At 44.3% G+C, this 15,174-nt stretch overlaps 1 protein-coding gene across 2 annotated transcripts in view; it reads left to right on the forward strand.

Annotated features, from left to right (window-relative positions):
* LOC109642332 (neural-cadherin-like) overlaps positions 1-15,174 on the forward strand; it is an 84,820-nt gene that overhangs the window by 51,854 nt on the left and 17,792 nt on the right. For both annotated transcript variants that reach the window (XM_069528261.1, XM_069528262.1), the window contains exons 16-25: positions 1,960-2,103; positions 3,522-3,805; positions 4,179-5,787; positions 6,546-6,639; positions 7,435-7,619; positions 8,505-8,734; positions 9,471-9,748; positions 12,234-12,448; positions 13,987-14,114; positions 14,287-14,414. In XM_069528261.1, the coding sequence (XP_069384362.1) occupies positions 1,960-2,103; positions 3,522-3,805; positions 4,179-5,787; positions 6,546-6,639; positions 7,435-7,619; positions 8,505-8,734; positions 9,471-9,748; positions 12,234-12,448; positions 13,987-14,114; positions 14,287-14,414 (3,295 nt within the window). The remainder of the gene's footprint in view (positions 1-1,959; positions 2,104-3,521; positions 3,806-4,178; positions 5,788-6,545; positions 6,640-7,434; positions 7,620-8,504; positions 8,735-9,470; positions 9,749-12,233; positions 12,449-13,986; positions 14,115-14,286; positions 14,415-15,174) is intronic.

Consider the following 15,174-nt stretch of genomic DNA (forward strand, 5'->3'; position numbering starts at 1 on the left):
TGTGAATTGAACATCCCATATAAGCAGCTGAGTTGTGTTAGCACAGAGGATAGCACTGAGGATAGCACAGGGATGTTGCCACCAACACATGCATTTTCAAATGTTCTAAGTTTCTGGGAGTTTGGTGAGCACTGTAAAGAAATCTATTCACCTATGAAACAACAAGAGATAAGCTGAAAAACAAATCATCTCTGGATGAAACTGAGGTGCCATACTCATAAGATGCTGAAAGAAGATGAAAAGACAATGAGTCAGCTTTTGATGTTAAGGACGGTGTCGATGTTCCGTGAACAAAAACATATCATCTCCACTGCAGAATATACGTCACGTCCCGCCTCCTGCATGCTCTCCCCAGGCGCCGTTTCGGATATTTTCCTGTTGTTGTGAAGGTGTGTGACCCGGACAATCTCCTGCGTGAAAGGCAAACTCTGGAAAATATAAGAATCTAACTATCCGGACATTTTTGCAGAGTTGAAAGCTTAAATGATCTTTAAACTACAAGTGGGTGGTTGACCTACTGATCTGGCTCTATCTCCTGAGATACAGCTGCCCTTTAAGGTAACAGTCTACTGTGATTTATGATAATCTTTTTCCCAAAATGTTGAACTACTCCTTGAAGACAATTCTTTATCATTTTCCTTCCTGCAATAATAAGTCATTGACAGTTTGTTAAAGTACCCATGTCCTATTTAGTCACACAAATAGTTGTTTTTCATTGATGGAAACTGAATAAGTTGGAAGAATTAACTTTGAAGTGGCCTCTGGCCTGATAACATGTCCTCGTCATAAAAAGCATCATTGTTCTTTCTCTATAAGCCCACAGGGTAACACTGACAACTTAGTACCTCCTCCGTGCGCTGTTTAAGAACGACTGCATTGGCAGTACATTACATTAATTTACACCTTGGGATTGACTTTGAAAAGTAAATCTTGATTTGATTTATTCCACGACCAGACAGCCTCACTCTACATGTAAAAATAGCTCTGAGATCTCTTGGGTCTGTTTTGTGAGCCCATCTTTAATTTTCATTGTTCAATATTCAACCACTATGGCATTTGTTTGCCTACCATGTTTTATTTGTGACATTTTGGCAGCTGTAACACCACAGTCTGTGGATAGAGTGATGCAATATGACGTTTTTATTCAGAAGTGAGTTTTGCCAGCGCTTGTGAAGGCGGTATTAGGGCTAAAGGGTGATGTTTTGGAGCAGGGTTGCCAGGGCTGCTTAGCATTTGCAATGAGGCTTAGCAGTGTCTTGTGCTGCATATCTCCCACATCCAGAAGGGCTCATTTCCTCTGCAAACATTACCTGTCTCTTTGCGTTACCCCTGGGATACACCGAGAGGAGGAGGTAAATGTAAAAAACAAGCTAAGAAAATAAGGCCACCTTCCACCACCATCATCTCTTACTGCAGCAGCTCCAAATTAACATGTCACCCCTGTTTTCAGCAAACAGATAATTTAGTCTTTTTAACTAAAGAAATAAACAGCGTAATGAGTAGTGCACCGATAAGACACAAACACTTGTCATCTTATAAATATTTAACCTTCCCAGTAGAGCGGTTCTTTATCTACTCTGCAAAAGAAGCAGCTTGTTGAAGAGTTTTAGCTCTTTTACTGTTATTCTTCCTGCAGGAAACAGTTACCCCGTTAAAACAATAAACTCTTGATAAAATGAATAATTTATGAAATTTACGGCACATCTTTGTGAACAGTGTTTTGTCTGATTTCCATGTCAATGAGACACATTCCATCAGGTTAAGTGCCTCTTCCGCACTAAACAGTGACAATGAATTGTAAAATCAATAAGCAGATGGAGGGAGAGAACACACATGGAATTTTCGGCAAACTCTGTGTGTGTGTGTGTGTGTGTGTGTGTGTGTGTGTGTGTGTCTGTCTGTCTGTGTTTGCTTGTGTACTGTGTCTTCTAATCTTCTTCCATTCTGTCATTCTTGCAGACACAGCATATGTGAGGGTTTTCATCAGCGACGTCAACGACAACAAACCTCTCTTTGCTCAGCGACTGTATGAAGTCGGCGTCGATGAGAATGCAGATGTGGGCCTGACTGTTGTCGCCGTTAGTGCTAATGATGAAGATGAAGGTACGCATGATGAGGCAGCAGACTGAGGAGGTCCCCAGTAAGATTTTACTGATGCCGCTTCTCAGAAATAAAGGTTAAAGAATCTAGCCAACCAGAACCAATATTAAAGTTTTCGTGAGCCACTTTGAAACTCCAGAGGTTTCCATGCTGCACTTTCTCTATCTTTCACCAGACTCTCTCTCTCTCTCTTGAAATAACAGAATTATTTCGGCCATTTTTCCAGCAGTGACTTGTGTGCCAAGTAGGCACTTTTTTGTTGTTGTTGCAAGATTGCCTGGGTTTGTAGCAGTATGCATAAAGTGACCCTGTGAGCAGTCTTTCTCAATTTGTCCTGAGCTTTGCTGAAATCATGCTGCTGAAATCTTGCCGTGTGCTAGATTTAGCAGCAGTCATTTAAGTGCTCGGTAATGCACTGCAGCACATATGTTCCAAAAAGAGTGACACGCTCCCACACAGTAGGTGGGCGGGATTTAAGCAATAAAGCAATTGCTCATCCTCCGTACAGCAGCAGCCTAAGATCCCTTTATCAGGCATGTTTAGGTCCGTTAATCAAGTATTTATGGCGAGCGGGGGTGCAGCTTAGGCCGAGCTGCGGCACTAATGATGAATTGCTCTGGAATAACACCAACCCCCAACATTATAGTTACAATACTGTTGCACTTGCGTCTGAGAGGCTACCCTCAATCTGTCTTGTTTAAAAACTCCACCCTGGGCTTGGCTGCTGTAAGCCTGGCAGATCCCTGTGGGAGGCAGGGAGCACTTTGTCAGCCAGGGTTGTGTTAATAGTGCAGATTAGTGTATTTAGATCGGATTGTAGCTACTTTAACCCAACAGCATGATTGAAAGCAAAAACTGTTCATTCTGGGAGATTATTTTATCAATTCCAGTGTTGAACCAGTAGATTGGATGGTCTCCATGGAGACACAGTAGATAAGTTGAGATATGAACTTTGCCGCTACTAGACCACATCACTCCATCCTCTCTCAGGTCTCGCAATCATTCCCTTGAGGGCTCTATCAGAGTGTGTTATGCTGCTTTTCTCTCCCGTACTCTCCCTTTTTTTTTAATTAGTATCTGATTAAAGCCGAAAAGACAAGGAACAAAGTTTCTGTTTAATTAAGTAATCAAAACAAGAAAGGGATACATGGAAACCTACTAATGTTGAGGTCTCAGAGGAAATGAGGTGTAATACCCTTGTGGTTATGCCCTTCTGATGTTGCCAGGATTATAGTACTCCTGATACAATAAAGAAAAGAAGATTTACTTTTACTTTTATTTTTATCCAGCATGTTGGTCCACCTATGTATATACATGCCTCGCCTTCAGATTTCACTTGTCTTATCCTAATAATGTTTCTTTAAGGAATAAGGAGGGTTATTTCACATTCTCACTCATGCATTTTATTATTCTTACCACAGGGGCCAACGCCAAGCTGCGCTACCAGATAACGTCCGGCAACAAAGGTGGCGTTTTTGACATTGAGCCAGAGGTGGGGACGATTTTTATTGCACAACCACTGGACTATGAGCAGCAGAAGAGATACAAGCTACTGGTCCTAGCGTCCGACGGGAAGTGGGAAGACTATGCCGCTGTGGTGGTCACTGTGGTGAATAAGAATGATGAGGCACCGGTGTTCTCCATGAATGAGTACTATGGATCTGTCACAGAGGAGCTTGACGGGTCACCAGTGTTTGTACTACAGGTGAGAGACAGAGATCATCACTGCTAACAGGATTTGCACTGCAGTATTTTCAGGTTTTTTAAATCGGCAACCTCACAAAAAGATCTGACCAGTTGGAGATGTCGTGATGAATCTCGTGAGGAAAAGAAATTCAGCTTTGAGGCTGTCAGACCCACTTTAAGCCCAGATACAAGAAACATGCCTGATCAGAGCTCATTGCTTTAAATAAGGTGGTCAGGAAAAAAGTGCACTTAAGTGGGCTGTCGAAAACAGAAATCCAAAAGCAAAGAAGACCCAAATGACGGCTGAAAGGAGATAAGAGGAAAGCTGTAATTTAGGTTTGACTGGATGAATGAATATCCATTTTCTTAAGAAGTTGTCTTTTTCTCCGCAGGTGACAGCCACTGACCCAGACAAAGATGCAGACCAGGGCGCCATACGGTATTCCATTCATGGCCAAGGGGCAGAGTCACACTTCATGATCAACGACATCACGGGGGAAATGTATGCCCAGCGCACCATGGACCGAGAGGAGCGTGCCGTCTGGCGCTTTGTTGTCATGGCAACAGACGAAGAGGGTGAGGGACTTACCGGCTTTACGGATGTGATTATTAATGTGTGGGACATCAATGACAATGCCCCCACTTTCTCCTGTGCCCCGGATAATTGCCATAGTAGTGTGGCGGAGAACTCCCCCCCTGGGGCGTTTGTTGTGGAAATGACAGCGATAGACCTTGACGATGCAGCCGTAGGTCAGAACGCAATCCTCACCTACAGGATTATTGAGAATGCGCACAACACGAAAAATGTCGACCTCTTCACTATTGATTCCAGCACTGGCACCATATCTGTAGCAGCAGAGGGTCTGGACCGGGAGTTTACTGAAAACCACCGGCTCGTTGTCGAGGCCCGGGACGGTGGGGGCATGACGGGTACAGCTACTGCCACTATAATCATAACAGATATCAATGACCACGTCCCAAAGTTTAGAGAGGACTGGTGCGGCGCTCGTGTGCCAGAGAGCACTAAAGAGGACGCTCCAATTCTGGAGTTGAGCGCCGTGGACCCGGATGCTGGCATGTATGGACAGCTGACCTTTAGCGTGGTGGCTGGAGACCCAGAGCAACAGTACTACATGGTCAGCCACAGACTGGACCAGACAGGGACTCTGAGACTGAAGCAGAAGCTGGACTTTGAGAAGCCTGGGAAGCAGCGGTTCAACCTCACGATTAAAGTGGAGGACTCTGAATTCTCCAGCCTCATCCACTGTCTGGTGCAAGTGGAGGATGAGAATGATAACGTCCCTGTGTTTGACCCGAGTTCCCACCTGCTCACTCCTTTGTCCGAGGACACAAGTGTAGGAACCAGTGTAATTCAGGTTGTGGCCACTGACAATGACTCGGGTCTGAACGGGGACATTTTGTACAGCATTCACCCCGACTCTGACCCATATGGACATTTTGCAGTCAGTCGAGCCGGAGTGGTCACAGTCGCCAGGCCTTTGGATAGGGAGACAGTGGCAGGTTATGAACTTGTCATCATGGCGACAGACCAGGGTTCCCCGGCACTGACTGGCAGTGTCACAGTCCACCTGCCGCTGTTAGACATGAACGACAACGGGCCGGAGCTGGAGATGGTCTACGCCCCCGTGTTGTGGGAGAACAGTCCACCACCTCAAGTGGTCTGGCTAAACGCGAGCTCAACTCTGCTCTATGTCCTGGACAGGGACTCGCCAGAGCACGGGCCTCCGTTCTACCTCTCCCTACCCCCTCTTTACTCTACCGACTTCCACCTGCAGGATCACGGGAACAGCTCAGCCACACTCACTGCCCTGCGGCGATTCGACAGGGAGAGGCAGAGTGAGTTCCACCTGCCATTGATTATGATAGACAGCGGAGATCCACCAATGACGGCAACGAACACGCTCACAATCACCATCGGTGACCAGAATGACAATGCCCATCAGGCTGGAGAGAAAGATGTCTATGTGTACGGCCGCAAGGGTGAGTCGCTTGCTCCCCCTCATTTCATCCTCTTTGCCACTTGTTTACGCTACAGAGCTTTGCTCAGCAGGCAGAGCCTCAGTGAAGAGGGGAAACTGAGGATACAGCTGAAGGGAAAGTTTTCGCTCCCCCCACCTGCTCAGTGTAGTCTGGAATTCATAATTTCTCTCTTCCTTTTACATTCTAACAGGGTTTTGTTATGATAATATCCCTGTCAAATCCTCTCTCAAGCCTTTTGCACACTCTCCCCCCACCAACCCCACGCCTAAAGCTCATATGAACTTCACATTATGGAATCACTATTCATCTCTTTCTGTTGAGTTTTTACCCTGCAGGTAAGTTGGTTTGGTGCGTTGCCTTGTTAGTGTTTTAACCGCGCACTCAGCTAAATGGCTGTTTTGGTAATTGTGGAAAACAGGAACGCCGTGACTCATCCAGGCTGCCATTGTTTACCCAGCTGCAGTACTCTGGCACTGCAGGTCGATAATAACATAATCCATACTGAGATAGCCCTGCTTCCTTAAGCTCCACGCTCTCTGAAGTGGAGCACTGAGAGTCTATTCATTCCAGCAGTGGGGCTCCACAGTTATGAGCATAATAAGTAGAACAGAACACAAGAATGCAAGATAAGGAGAAGAGAGGGAGGTAAAGATAAGTGTTGGCATCAGCAGATTCTGTCCAGACCAAATCAGTGTATGTGTGTGTGTGTGTGTGCATGCCTGCATGTGCGTGCATGTGTGTGTGTTTACCTTGAACAGGAAGGATGACAAATGCAGCACTGGGGAAGGTGTATGCCCCAGATCCTGATGACTGGGACAACAAGACCTACACTCTGGAGACAAGCGCAGCCAAGTAAGCGCTCACTGTTAAATGCATTGAATTTTTCTCTGAAAACATGCTGATCTCCAAATATACAGCACAAGTACAAGTGCTAGAGCAATACAGTACCAGAAGAACTGCCAACAGTGTGGAATTTGAAAAATAAAGAGGATGTGGACTCAGCGTTGTGGCTGTGTTTCTCCAACGGGGCCTTTTTCAGTGATATCACTCAGCCTGAAACAAGCCTAACAGGTACTTCTCCTAATCTTACATCCAACTCTCTGACCCCCTCATAAGCCTCGCTTTCCGAACAGACTTTAATCATAGCCGTCAACAGTCATTGAGCATTGCCTATTTTCTAGACAATGCAATTAGACTCAAACAAAGTAAGCAATCCTGGTCCACCTATACGATGTTTCCAAGATGGAACAGCGTGTACAAGCATGGTCTGTCTCCATCAGGGACCTTGTACAACTATTTAGTATTCACACCCTCAGAACATATTTGGAATACAGATTGCATATTTGTTTTATTCATATAATTCATTCTGACAGTCGCCATGACAACCATCAAGCTCTTTTACAAGCTTTTTAGGAGCCAAGGAATTGGTTTCTCTGTAGTTTTTGATTTATTTGGAAGAATTGATTCCATTTCCCTTCCTGCTGGAAACCACAGCTGACCCGTTCAGCTGCTTGTCTGACTGTGATCTGTCAGAGATTTTTTTCTTTTTGCCTCTGTAGTAAAAGCTCAGAAACAACAAGAGCCAATCACTCATCTCCCAAAGGAAGCCGTCCTCTCCCACTTAACAGCCCCCTCTGCTTCTCTCAGATACTTCAGCCTGAACCAGAGCACGGGCGTGCTGACCATCCGACAGAACACTCCAGTGGGCAGCTACTGGCTGCGGGTCGGGGTGTCCGATGGGGTGTGGCCCGACGTGATGTCAGGCGTCAGAGTGCATGTCAGGGAGCTGGAGGAAAAGGCCATCCTGTCGTCCGCCTCGCTGCGTTTGACAGGTGAACGTTCGTCCCTCACCTGGTGGTATAAATGCATTAATGTTGACTGACTGACGCTCTACATGTGTTTGGGTGATTCGGTTTACCTGTTATGTCTCTGCGTGGCCTTCCCTTCCCCCACAAAATACAAAGTCTGCTCTTTGTTGTCTCAGCTTTTGTAAAATATTTTTTTTTGATGGCAATGTTGAAAGAGACAGACCACAGGCATGAATAAATTGGTGCTTTTCATTGAATGATTATCAGGTTGTCAATCCAGTAAACGCTGAAATAATAGGCTGTCAAGAGGAATCTTTCGACTTGCATTATTTAGCATTTCTAAGCTTTGTAAAAAGCGACTGTTCACAGCGCTTGTTGGAAGCAGTTTCCTCCTTCTTCAACACTCTGAAGTTCATGTTAGAGTGTTCATTTTTCTGTCAGTCTCTCAGAGCAAATTGGAGTTATAAAGGTCAATTTGGAAGTGTCAGGTAAAGTCCTTGACATTTAAAAAGCCATTCGGGGAGAGTCAGAGACTATTATGGATGCCTCTGACTCCAAGTCATTATCATTTTTGGAGATTAGAATAGAAGATGACTGCCCACATTCTCCAGATATTATTGGAAGGTGGAACCACAAATATGATTGATTTTTCCGGTCATTAAAATATTTTGTGCAAGGCAGACCTTCAAGGACCCCAACTTAATTTGAGAGGAGAAATATATGACGGCACGATTCATTCACCTTATGGATGATCCAGTGAGGAACTGGATCAATAGAGGGAGATGTCAGGCTACGTCTTGCACTAATGGAAGCAGGAGCTCAGTAGACTTTGATCAACTCTGCAGTTGTCATTGATGAGTCAGTAGTTCTTACTGCCTGAATCCCTCCTCCCCCCTTTGTCTCCTGAAGGCATCACGGTGAGAGATTTCATCGAATCTCGCGTCGAGGGCAAGAGTCGGCTCGAGATGTTGTGGGACTTCCTGTCTGGAAACCTGCCCGTCAGATCGGGGAGCATCAACATTTTCAGCATGGAAGACAGAGAGGACAGAACGGTGGACATTCATTTCTACGTGCTAACTGATAATGGTTACCTGCGCCCAGAAAAGCTGCACGCTGTCCTCGCTGCACATAAAAAGAAGGTATATGTCCCACCCTGTCTGATAGATAGAGATCAATGCTCGTATATCAAGCGATACACCTGGGAGCTCGGGGGGAGGAGATAACAAGGCCTTTTATCTGCCCTCTTATTTCCACACCAACTTTCTGTCTGTTTACTGCTTGGCCCTGTCATGTCTCTTTGTCTCGCCCATTCTTTCGTTGTCTTTGTCTCTCTCTTTTTGTGACAAGCGTTCTTTCTTCCATATTTTAATTGGGCATCATCTTGATATGAGTGTCATGCTCGACTCGATGCTTTATAAACAACCAGTTATGGAATATTAAGAAGTAAGAGTGATCAGATTATCACAATAAATGTCACATTCTTTTATATTTCAAAGCAGATTTTTTGCTCCTGAGGGAAGGTTTTGGTTTTAAACATTTGATAAACAGCAGAACATTTTACAAGCCTGAGGTAGATCACCTGTTTTACCTCCTCACTGTGCTTTCACAACATTTAAGCACTTCATTAAATCAGTATTGACGTTTTGTTGTATTGCTTTTGACGACAAAAATATTTAAATAATTGCCCATTCCCAATTAAACTACACATCTGTGTAGACCAGGACTTGCATTCTTCATTTGCTGGCCCTCTTATGTGTTTCACCCTCACCACCAACACTGGAGATATGAGCCCTTGTATTCTAAGTGAAAATTATTGTAATTTCCATTTTTCTTCCCTTCACTTCCTCCCTTCTTCCCTGTCCTGATTCTCCACAGCTGCAGTCCATGCTGCGTGTGAGCGTAAACCAGGTGCAGGTGGACGAGTGTGTGCGCACAGACTGCAAGACATCCGGCGGCTGCTCCACACAGCTGAGCATCAGTGACTCGCCCACCCTGGTAGATTCAGGTGCCTTTTCCCTCGTCTCGGTGAAGGTGACGTCCTCGGCTGTCTGTGGCTGCGCTGCCAGGGAGATGACCCACCAGCCCTGCTCCTCCTACCCGAGTAACCCCTGCCTCAATGGGGGGAGCTGCGTCGACACCCAGAATGGATACAGGTGAGAGGCGTGTCTGCAGCTGTCCGAGATGATTGTATCTGGGGGGAAAAAAGCTATTAAAGGGCAGAAAACAGAAATAGGATTTTCTGGATGTGCTGCCGTCTTCTCTCTGGCCTTGTTCGACTTACTGCTAGAGAGGCATCATGGAAATTGGAACCAGAATTACTATCAGAGTCTCTTGTGAGAAAAATTTAATTCACCTGCAACTTCACCTAACTTACTCGAACTGCTCTTCTGACGTTTTGCCAGCTGAATATAGAATAGCTGTTTGTTTTTTTTTTATCTACTCTAAATGCAATACGCATGTATGCGCAGGTCTATCCACTAATGCCAGAAATCTCTGTCTGTCTGTCTCTCCCTCACAAATCTGGAGAACTGTTCATTTGATCATGTTCAAACTTGGCATGTGGATTGTAATGGCTGAAGGAAGATGTGATTTGGACACGTGATACGTTCAATATTAACAAACTTTGAATAAAGAGGTGACCAGTGCTCTGTAGCAGCAGCAGCGGCTCTAGGACTCATCAACGCAAGTGACGTTGTCAACTGGCACATTCAAGACAACTGATCCACACACTGACTTGAGCTCCACTGAACTTTGAATAAACAGATGAACAGCTCTTTGTGCAGCGGTGGTGCACCATCATGGTTCTGCAGACCGAGACCAGCAGCCGATCTTTACTTGCCGTGGGTCAATTGCTGCAGGGCACATTTACAGTAACAGAGAGAATGCTGCAACCAGCATCACCACAGGCCCATTAAACAGGCAGGTTTAGAACGGGCACTGCACTAAGTTGTCTTAAAACTCTGAGTGTGTCTTTGCCAATGTTTTTAAATTGGGTCCATAGATTTTAAACTTGATATTGACATCTTAAATTGTTGGCGCAAGGTGTTTTTGCTGCGCTTATCTGTAAATAATGAACATAGACTTTTTGTGTAGGTCATTTGCCAGTAAGGTGAATTTGAACCTTAAATGTTGATAAACGCCTGCAGTCGGTGTGAAGGCCTTCACCTTCAAGTGAAAAGGTCTCTGTGGTCGTCTATCACAGAGGAAACAGCATGCAGTTCATTTCCTGCGCACACTAATGCCCAGATTAGATAAATATAGGGCAAGGGGATTAGTACAACTCTGGCCCCCCTCTGTGCTCACAACTTTTTAAAATCTCATTTAATGCCATTTACATGAACATGTGAGTTTGTTAAAAGCGCAGTCTTCAGAGAGAAAAACCTACAGTACTTGTGTTGGTTCTGCTTTCATCTCTTAAATTGTCTCTGCTCCAGCTTGTGAGAGAGAAAGCCTTGTGAGGAGAATATCTGCTTCTTATATATGTGCTATACATGCCCTCATGTCAATGCAGCCCGGACCATGAAGAATACCATGTCAGAGGGGTTTTTAACAAGCAACCTGACAGAGGCCGATCAGATATTGTCAATCAAAGTGAGAAAAACATGCCATGTGCCTCTTGATTTGGAATTGGCATCACTCTCGTGAGTGACATGAAAGAGCAGCGAAAGAGTGAGGTGCTGCGCTTGGCATGTGCATATTTATGCGTACACTTGGCCAAAGACGTCCCTTTTCACCGCGTATGCGGATCAGTATTCCTGACATGTGTTGCCCCTCTGCAGAATAAACAGCGTTGGGGAGAAACAGCCCCTCGCAGCCTCGGTACACACAGCCCTCCTCAGACACCGCATGAAAATAGATGGCTTTGACATTATCAGCAAAGCCAGCTTGTCTCACATGCCTGCATTGGAGGGGACAGGATGAGATCAACCAGTCCCCTCCATCCCCACCATCGCAGTGATTGAATGGAGGCTGTTTTCATCGCTGTGGGTATCTCTGCCTTTATTGTGTTCTTGTATGATTCTTATTATTTACCATTATGGTCTCAGACAGAAACATGTGGCGTAGGAAACATTTTCTTTTCACTTCTTCTATCCGCAATTATACTTTACACTCCAAGCACTCGAAACAAAATATATAAGCAGTTGGCAAGACAATCTCTTTACTATATCTTATATATATATATATATACCACATATATCTAAAATCTAGAGAGGGAGAAGGGGGCAGGTGGGGATAGGTGAGAAAAAGTCTAGGACATCAGTGGTGGTGCGGCACGAGAAAGAAGTGAGAGAAATAGAATTAATTATCGCCTAACAAAGGAGATGTGATGTGCCGAGCAGGAACAGTCTCCAGAGGGTTCAGCTTGGGCAGCTGCAATAGATAAAGAATAGAATGAAGTAATGTTTTGTTCGTGGCTAATTGATTTAATGTAGAGCTGAATATTCAGGGATTCCTGGCTCATGCAAAGCCAGTTGACTGATAAAAGCATTTTCTTAGAGTGAATTTCTCCTGCCTGCGCCACCGACGATCCAGACACCGGAAAGTGAAGATTTCTCAGGGCGCAGAACATCACTGATTATTTACTTCCTTATGTCTCCCTTTGATTTTTCTCACTTTCTTTTCTCCTCGTTGCTCCAGGTGTCACTGCCCCCCACAGCTTGAGGGTCCAGACTGTCAGCAGACGAGACTCAGTTTCCTTGGTGACGGCTATGCCTGGTTTCCCCCCATAAGGCCTTGTTTTGATAGCCATCTCTCACTGGAGTTTATGACGGAGGAGGACGACGGGCTGCTGCTGTATGCTGGGCCAGTAGCCACTCTCATGCCTGGGGATGCTGAGGACTATATGGCCATAGGTAAAGTGTGTCTCGAGGGGCCTCTGGGCTGTTATTGCACTAAAGCTTGAGGCTTAATTTTGTCTTAATTTTGAGTGGTAGCTAATCAGATATATGAGGCAAATTTTGTTTGTGAGTGTGCTGGGCACTTTCTCTCCTGAGTGAATGTGATGCTGCACGGGCAGTTCACTGCGTAGTGTGTGTATGTTGTGTTTTGTCGTAGTGTTAGTGCTCGCCACCTGCTTCAGCTTCAGAGCAGTGCTTCGACTTTTGACCAGACACAGTTAGACAGGCAGCGTCTTACTCAAGGACACGACAGCAGGGTGTATTCTGCTCGGACGTGACTCCTGCAGGTGACGGACAGCGGTTGCATTTTTAATCTCCCTGAACGGGGGTGAAGCACAGCTGGTGAAGCACAAAGCTTCATGCCTGCAACATATTTCTGAATACAGAGTCAGAAGAATCATTTTTCGGTGCCCTGAAACCAAACTTAATAGACGCATCATTACAGTAATGATGTGTTACTTTCTAATATAGTGGTAAAGTGATTTGTTGTTAAGTATCCACATCATAATTTCTGTGTAAAATATCGCTGGAGCTCTTCGTGGCTCCAATAAATATTATGAAATATGATAGAAACCAGTATAATTTGTGTATTTTTGATGACAGTGTCTGTCACTATTGTAAATACTTGTAAATATCTAGACATGCAGACGCACACACCGGGAATATGCACGATTTCAATTTACCATTCTTTTCACCCAAGTGACACAATAACAACTTTCTAATTTACCATTGGTCGTATCTTGCTATGCAAATGGATTTTTTTTTATATCTGCCTCCACCTCAATATGATAAGGGTGAATTCAATTTCATTTATGAGGCCTCACATCATTTAAAAATTAGATGTAACAAAAAAAACCTCTTACTTGCAACGTCTCATTGAAACGCTGTCATTATCACCCAGAGTTCAGTAATTCTGGCGAACTTATCCTTTTTATTATTCTCTATTTTACAGCCAATTTTCCCGTCACCCTTTGTTCTGGTGACAATCAGATTTCCCTTCTGTAATCCAGCTGTGTTATACAGCGTCGTATTGTCATCTTTGTATTTTGTTTGTTTTGAGGTGTGACTCTTTCATATGTCTCCCGGGTTTTTTCCCCGTGCCTGCACAAACTAGTTATTTGCATCTTGTTTTTGCAACATATTTCATCAGTTTTTTTTCTTGACCTCGTCTGTGCATTTTATCTGTGAAAGCAAGTTGAGTCATTTTTTCTACACTGCAAATCTGTAGGAGTCGTGGCTTTTATAGGTTATGTTTTCACCCTCGCCCATAAGCAAGATTACACAAAAACAACTGAATAGCTTTACACGTAACCTGGTGGAAGGATGCAGTATGGGTCAAGGAAGAACCCATTTAATTTGGCCCATTGAGGATTTTTATTTTTCACTTTCTTGCCCAAACTCACCACTCTGCAAGTTCTGGCGTTTTTTTAATTCCTTAAATAAAAAATGAAAGAGTAGCTTAAAGTGTTAATGGGGAACTCTTCTCTCCTCAGAGCTGATTGGTGGGACACCCAGTCTGAAAATGAATCACGGCTCTGAGACACTGGTGCTCCAGTTAACGAATAACGTCGGTGTGGCGGACAGGCGCTGGCATCGCCTTGACGTGAGGAGCAACAGTAAAGTAAGAGAAGTACATTTGTGCTGGCACCTTTACACGTGGCTCTCTCTCTGTGCGTGAAGAAGATTAGAATACGTTCTGTAACATGTAGATAATGCCTGACAGTGACTGTTTAGACTCACATATCCACGCATGCAGCTGCGGTGACCTCTTTCCACTCTCACCCAATTTAAAGGAAGTGCGCTTCACTCTCGATCGATGTTCCACTGCCATTGTCATGGAGACTGAAGGCGTGGACTCATGGACGATGACAGAGGACCGCTCTTCCTGTGAAATCCGAGGGGTCACGCCCAACAGGGACAAGTAAGATCAATAATTCAATGAAACAAGTCCGACCAGCACTGCACAATATAAGAAAACAGTCCAAATCCCCCCAAAAAGCCAACAAACACCTCAAGCCACCAGTGATAAATCGTCAGATTAATTATTCATTTTATCTTTTACGTATAAATATATTTAAATAAAATGTGGCTACATCAGAATTTATGGTTGAAGTAACCAACAAAAAGATTTTAGAAACTCTCCAGAGATGCTTCTGGGGTTTGTCTGTGGTTGCAAACTACTAATCTACTGAGGTTTTCTTCTGTTCGCTGTTTTTAAAACTAAAAGCAAGCAAGACCCATAGGGACAGTGTCTAAATGGCCCGTGTCCCCACAGGGGTAAACAGTTCTCCACAGAGCAGAGCATTAGCAGTCACAGCAGAAGCAGCAGCACTTTGTAAGTTGGTAAAAATGTGTAATAGAGTCATTCATTTACATCCAGACTGATGCTGTATTTAAATCAGGTAAATAAATCTGGTACATTCAATATATAAGCACATTATAAGGAGCCACTTCCACTGAGGATTCCAAGCAGGAAATACTCATTAAAACCAGCTTCAATCCTTCAAAGATATGTTTGCTGTCTCATATTAATGCTGTTTTATTTGTGTTCATTATGTGCTGGCATGTAGCACTTACTAACATTCCTAATTGCAGTTGTTGATTTTTCCATTTGCATCAACTAATGTTTGCTATTGTTCAAAAGACTCATCGTCATGCAGTGTTTGTTTGGAACCAGGGTC

This window comes from Paralichthys olivaceus, chromosome 7, assembly GCF_024713975.1.
Source record: "Paralichthys olivaceus isolate ysfri-2021 chromosome 7, ASM2471397v2, whole genome shotgun sequence".
In the NCBI taxonomy this organism is placed as follows: Eukaryota; Metazoa; Chordata; class Actinopteri; order Pleuronectiformes; family Paralichthyidae; genus Paralichthys; species Paralichthys olivaceus.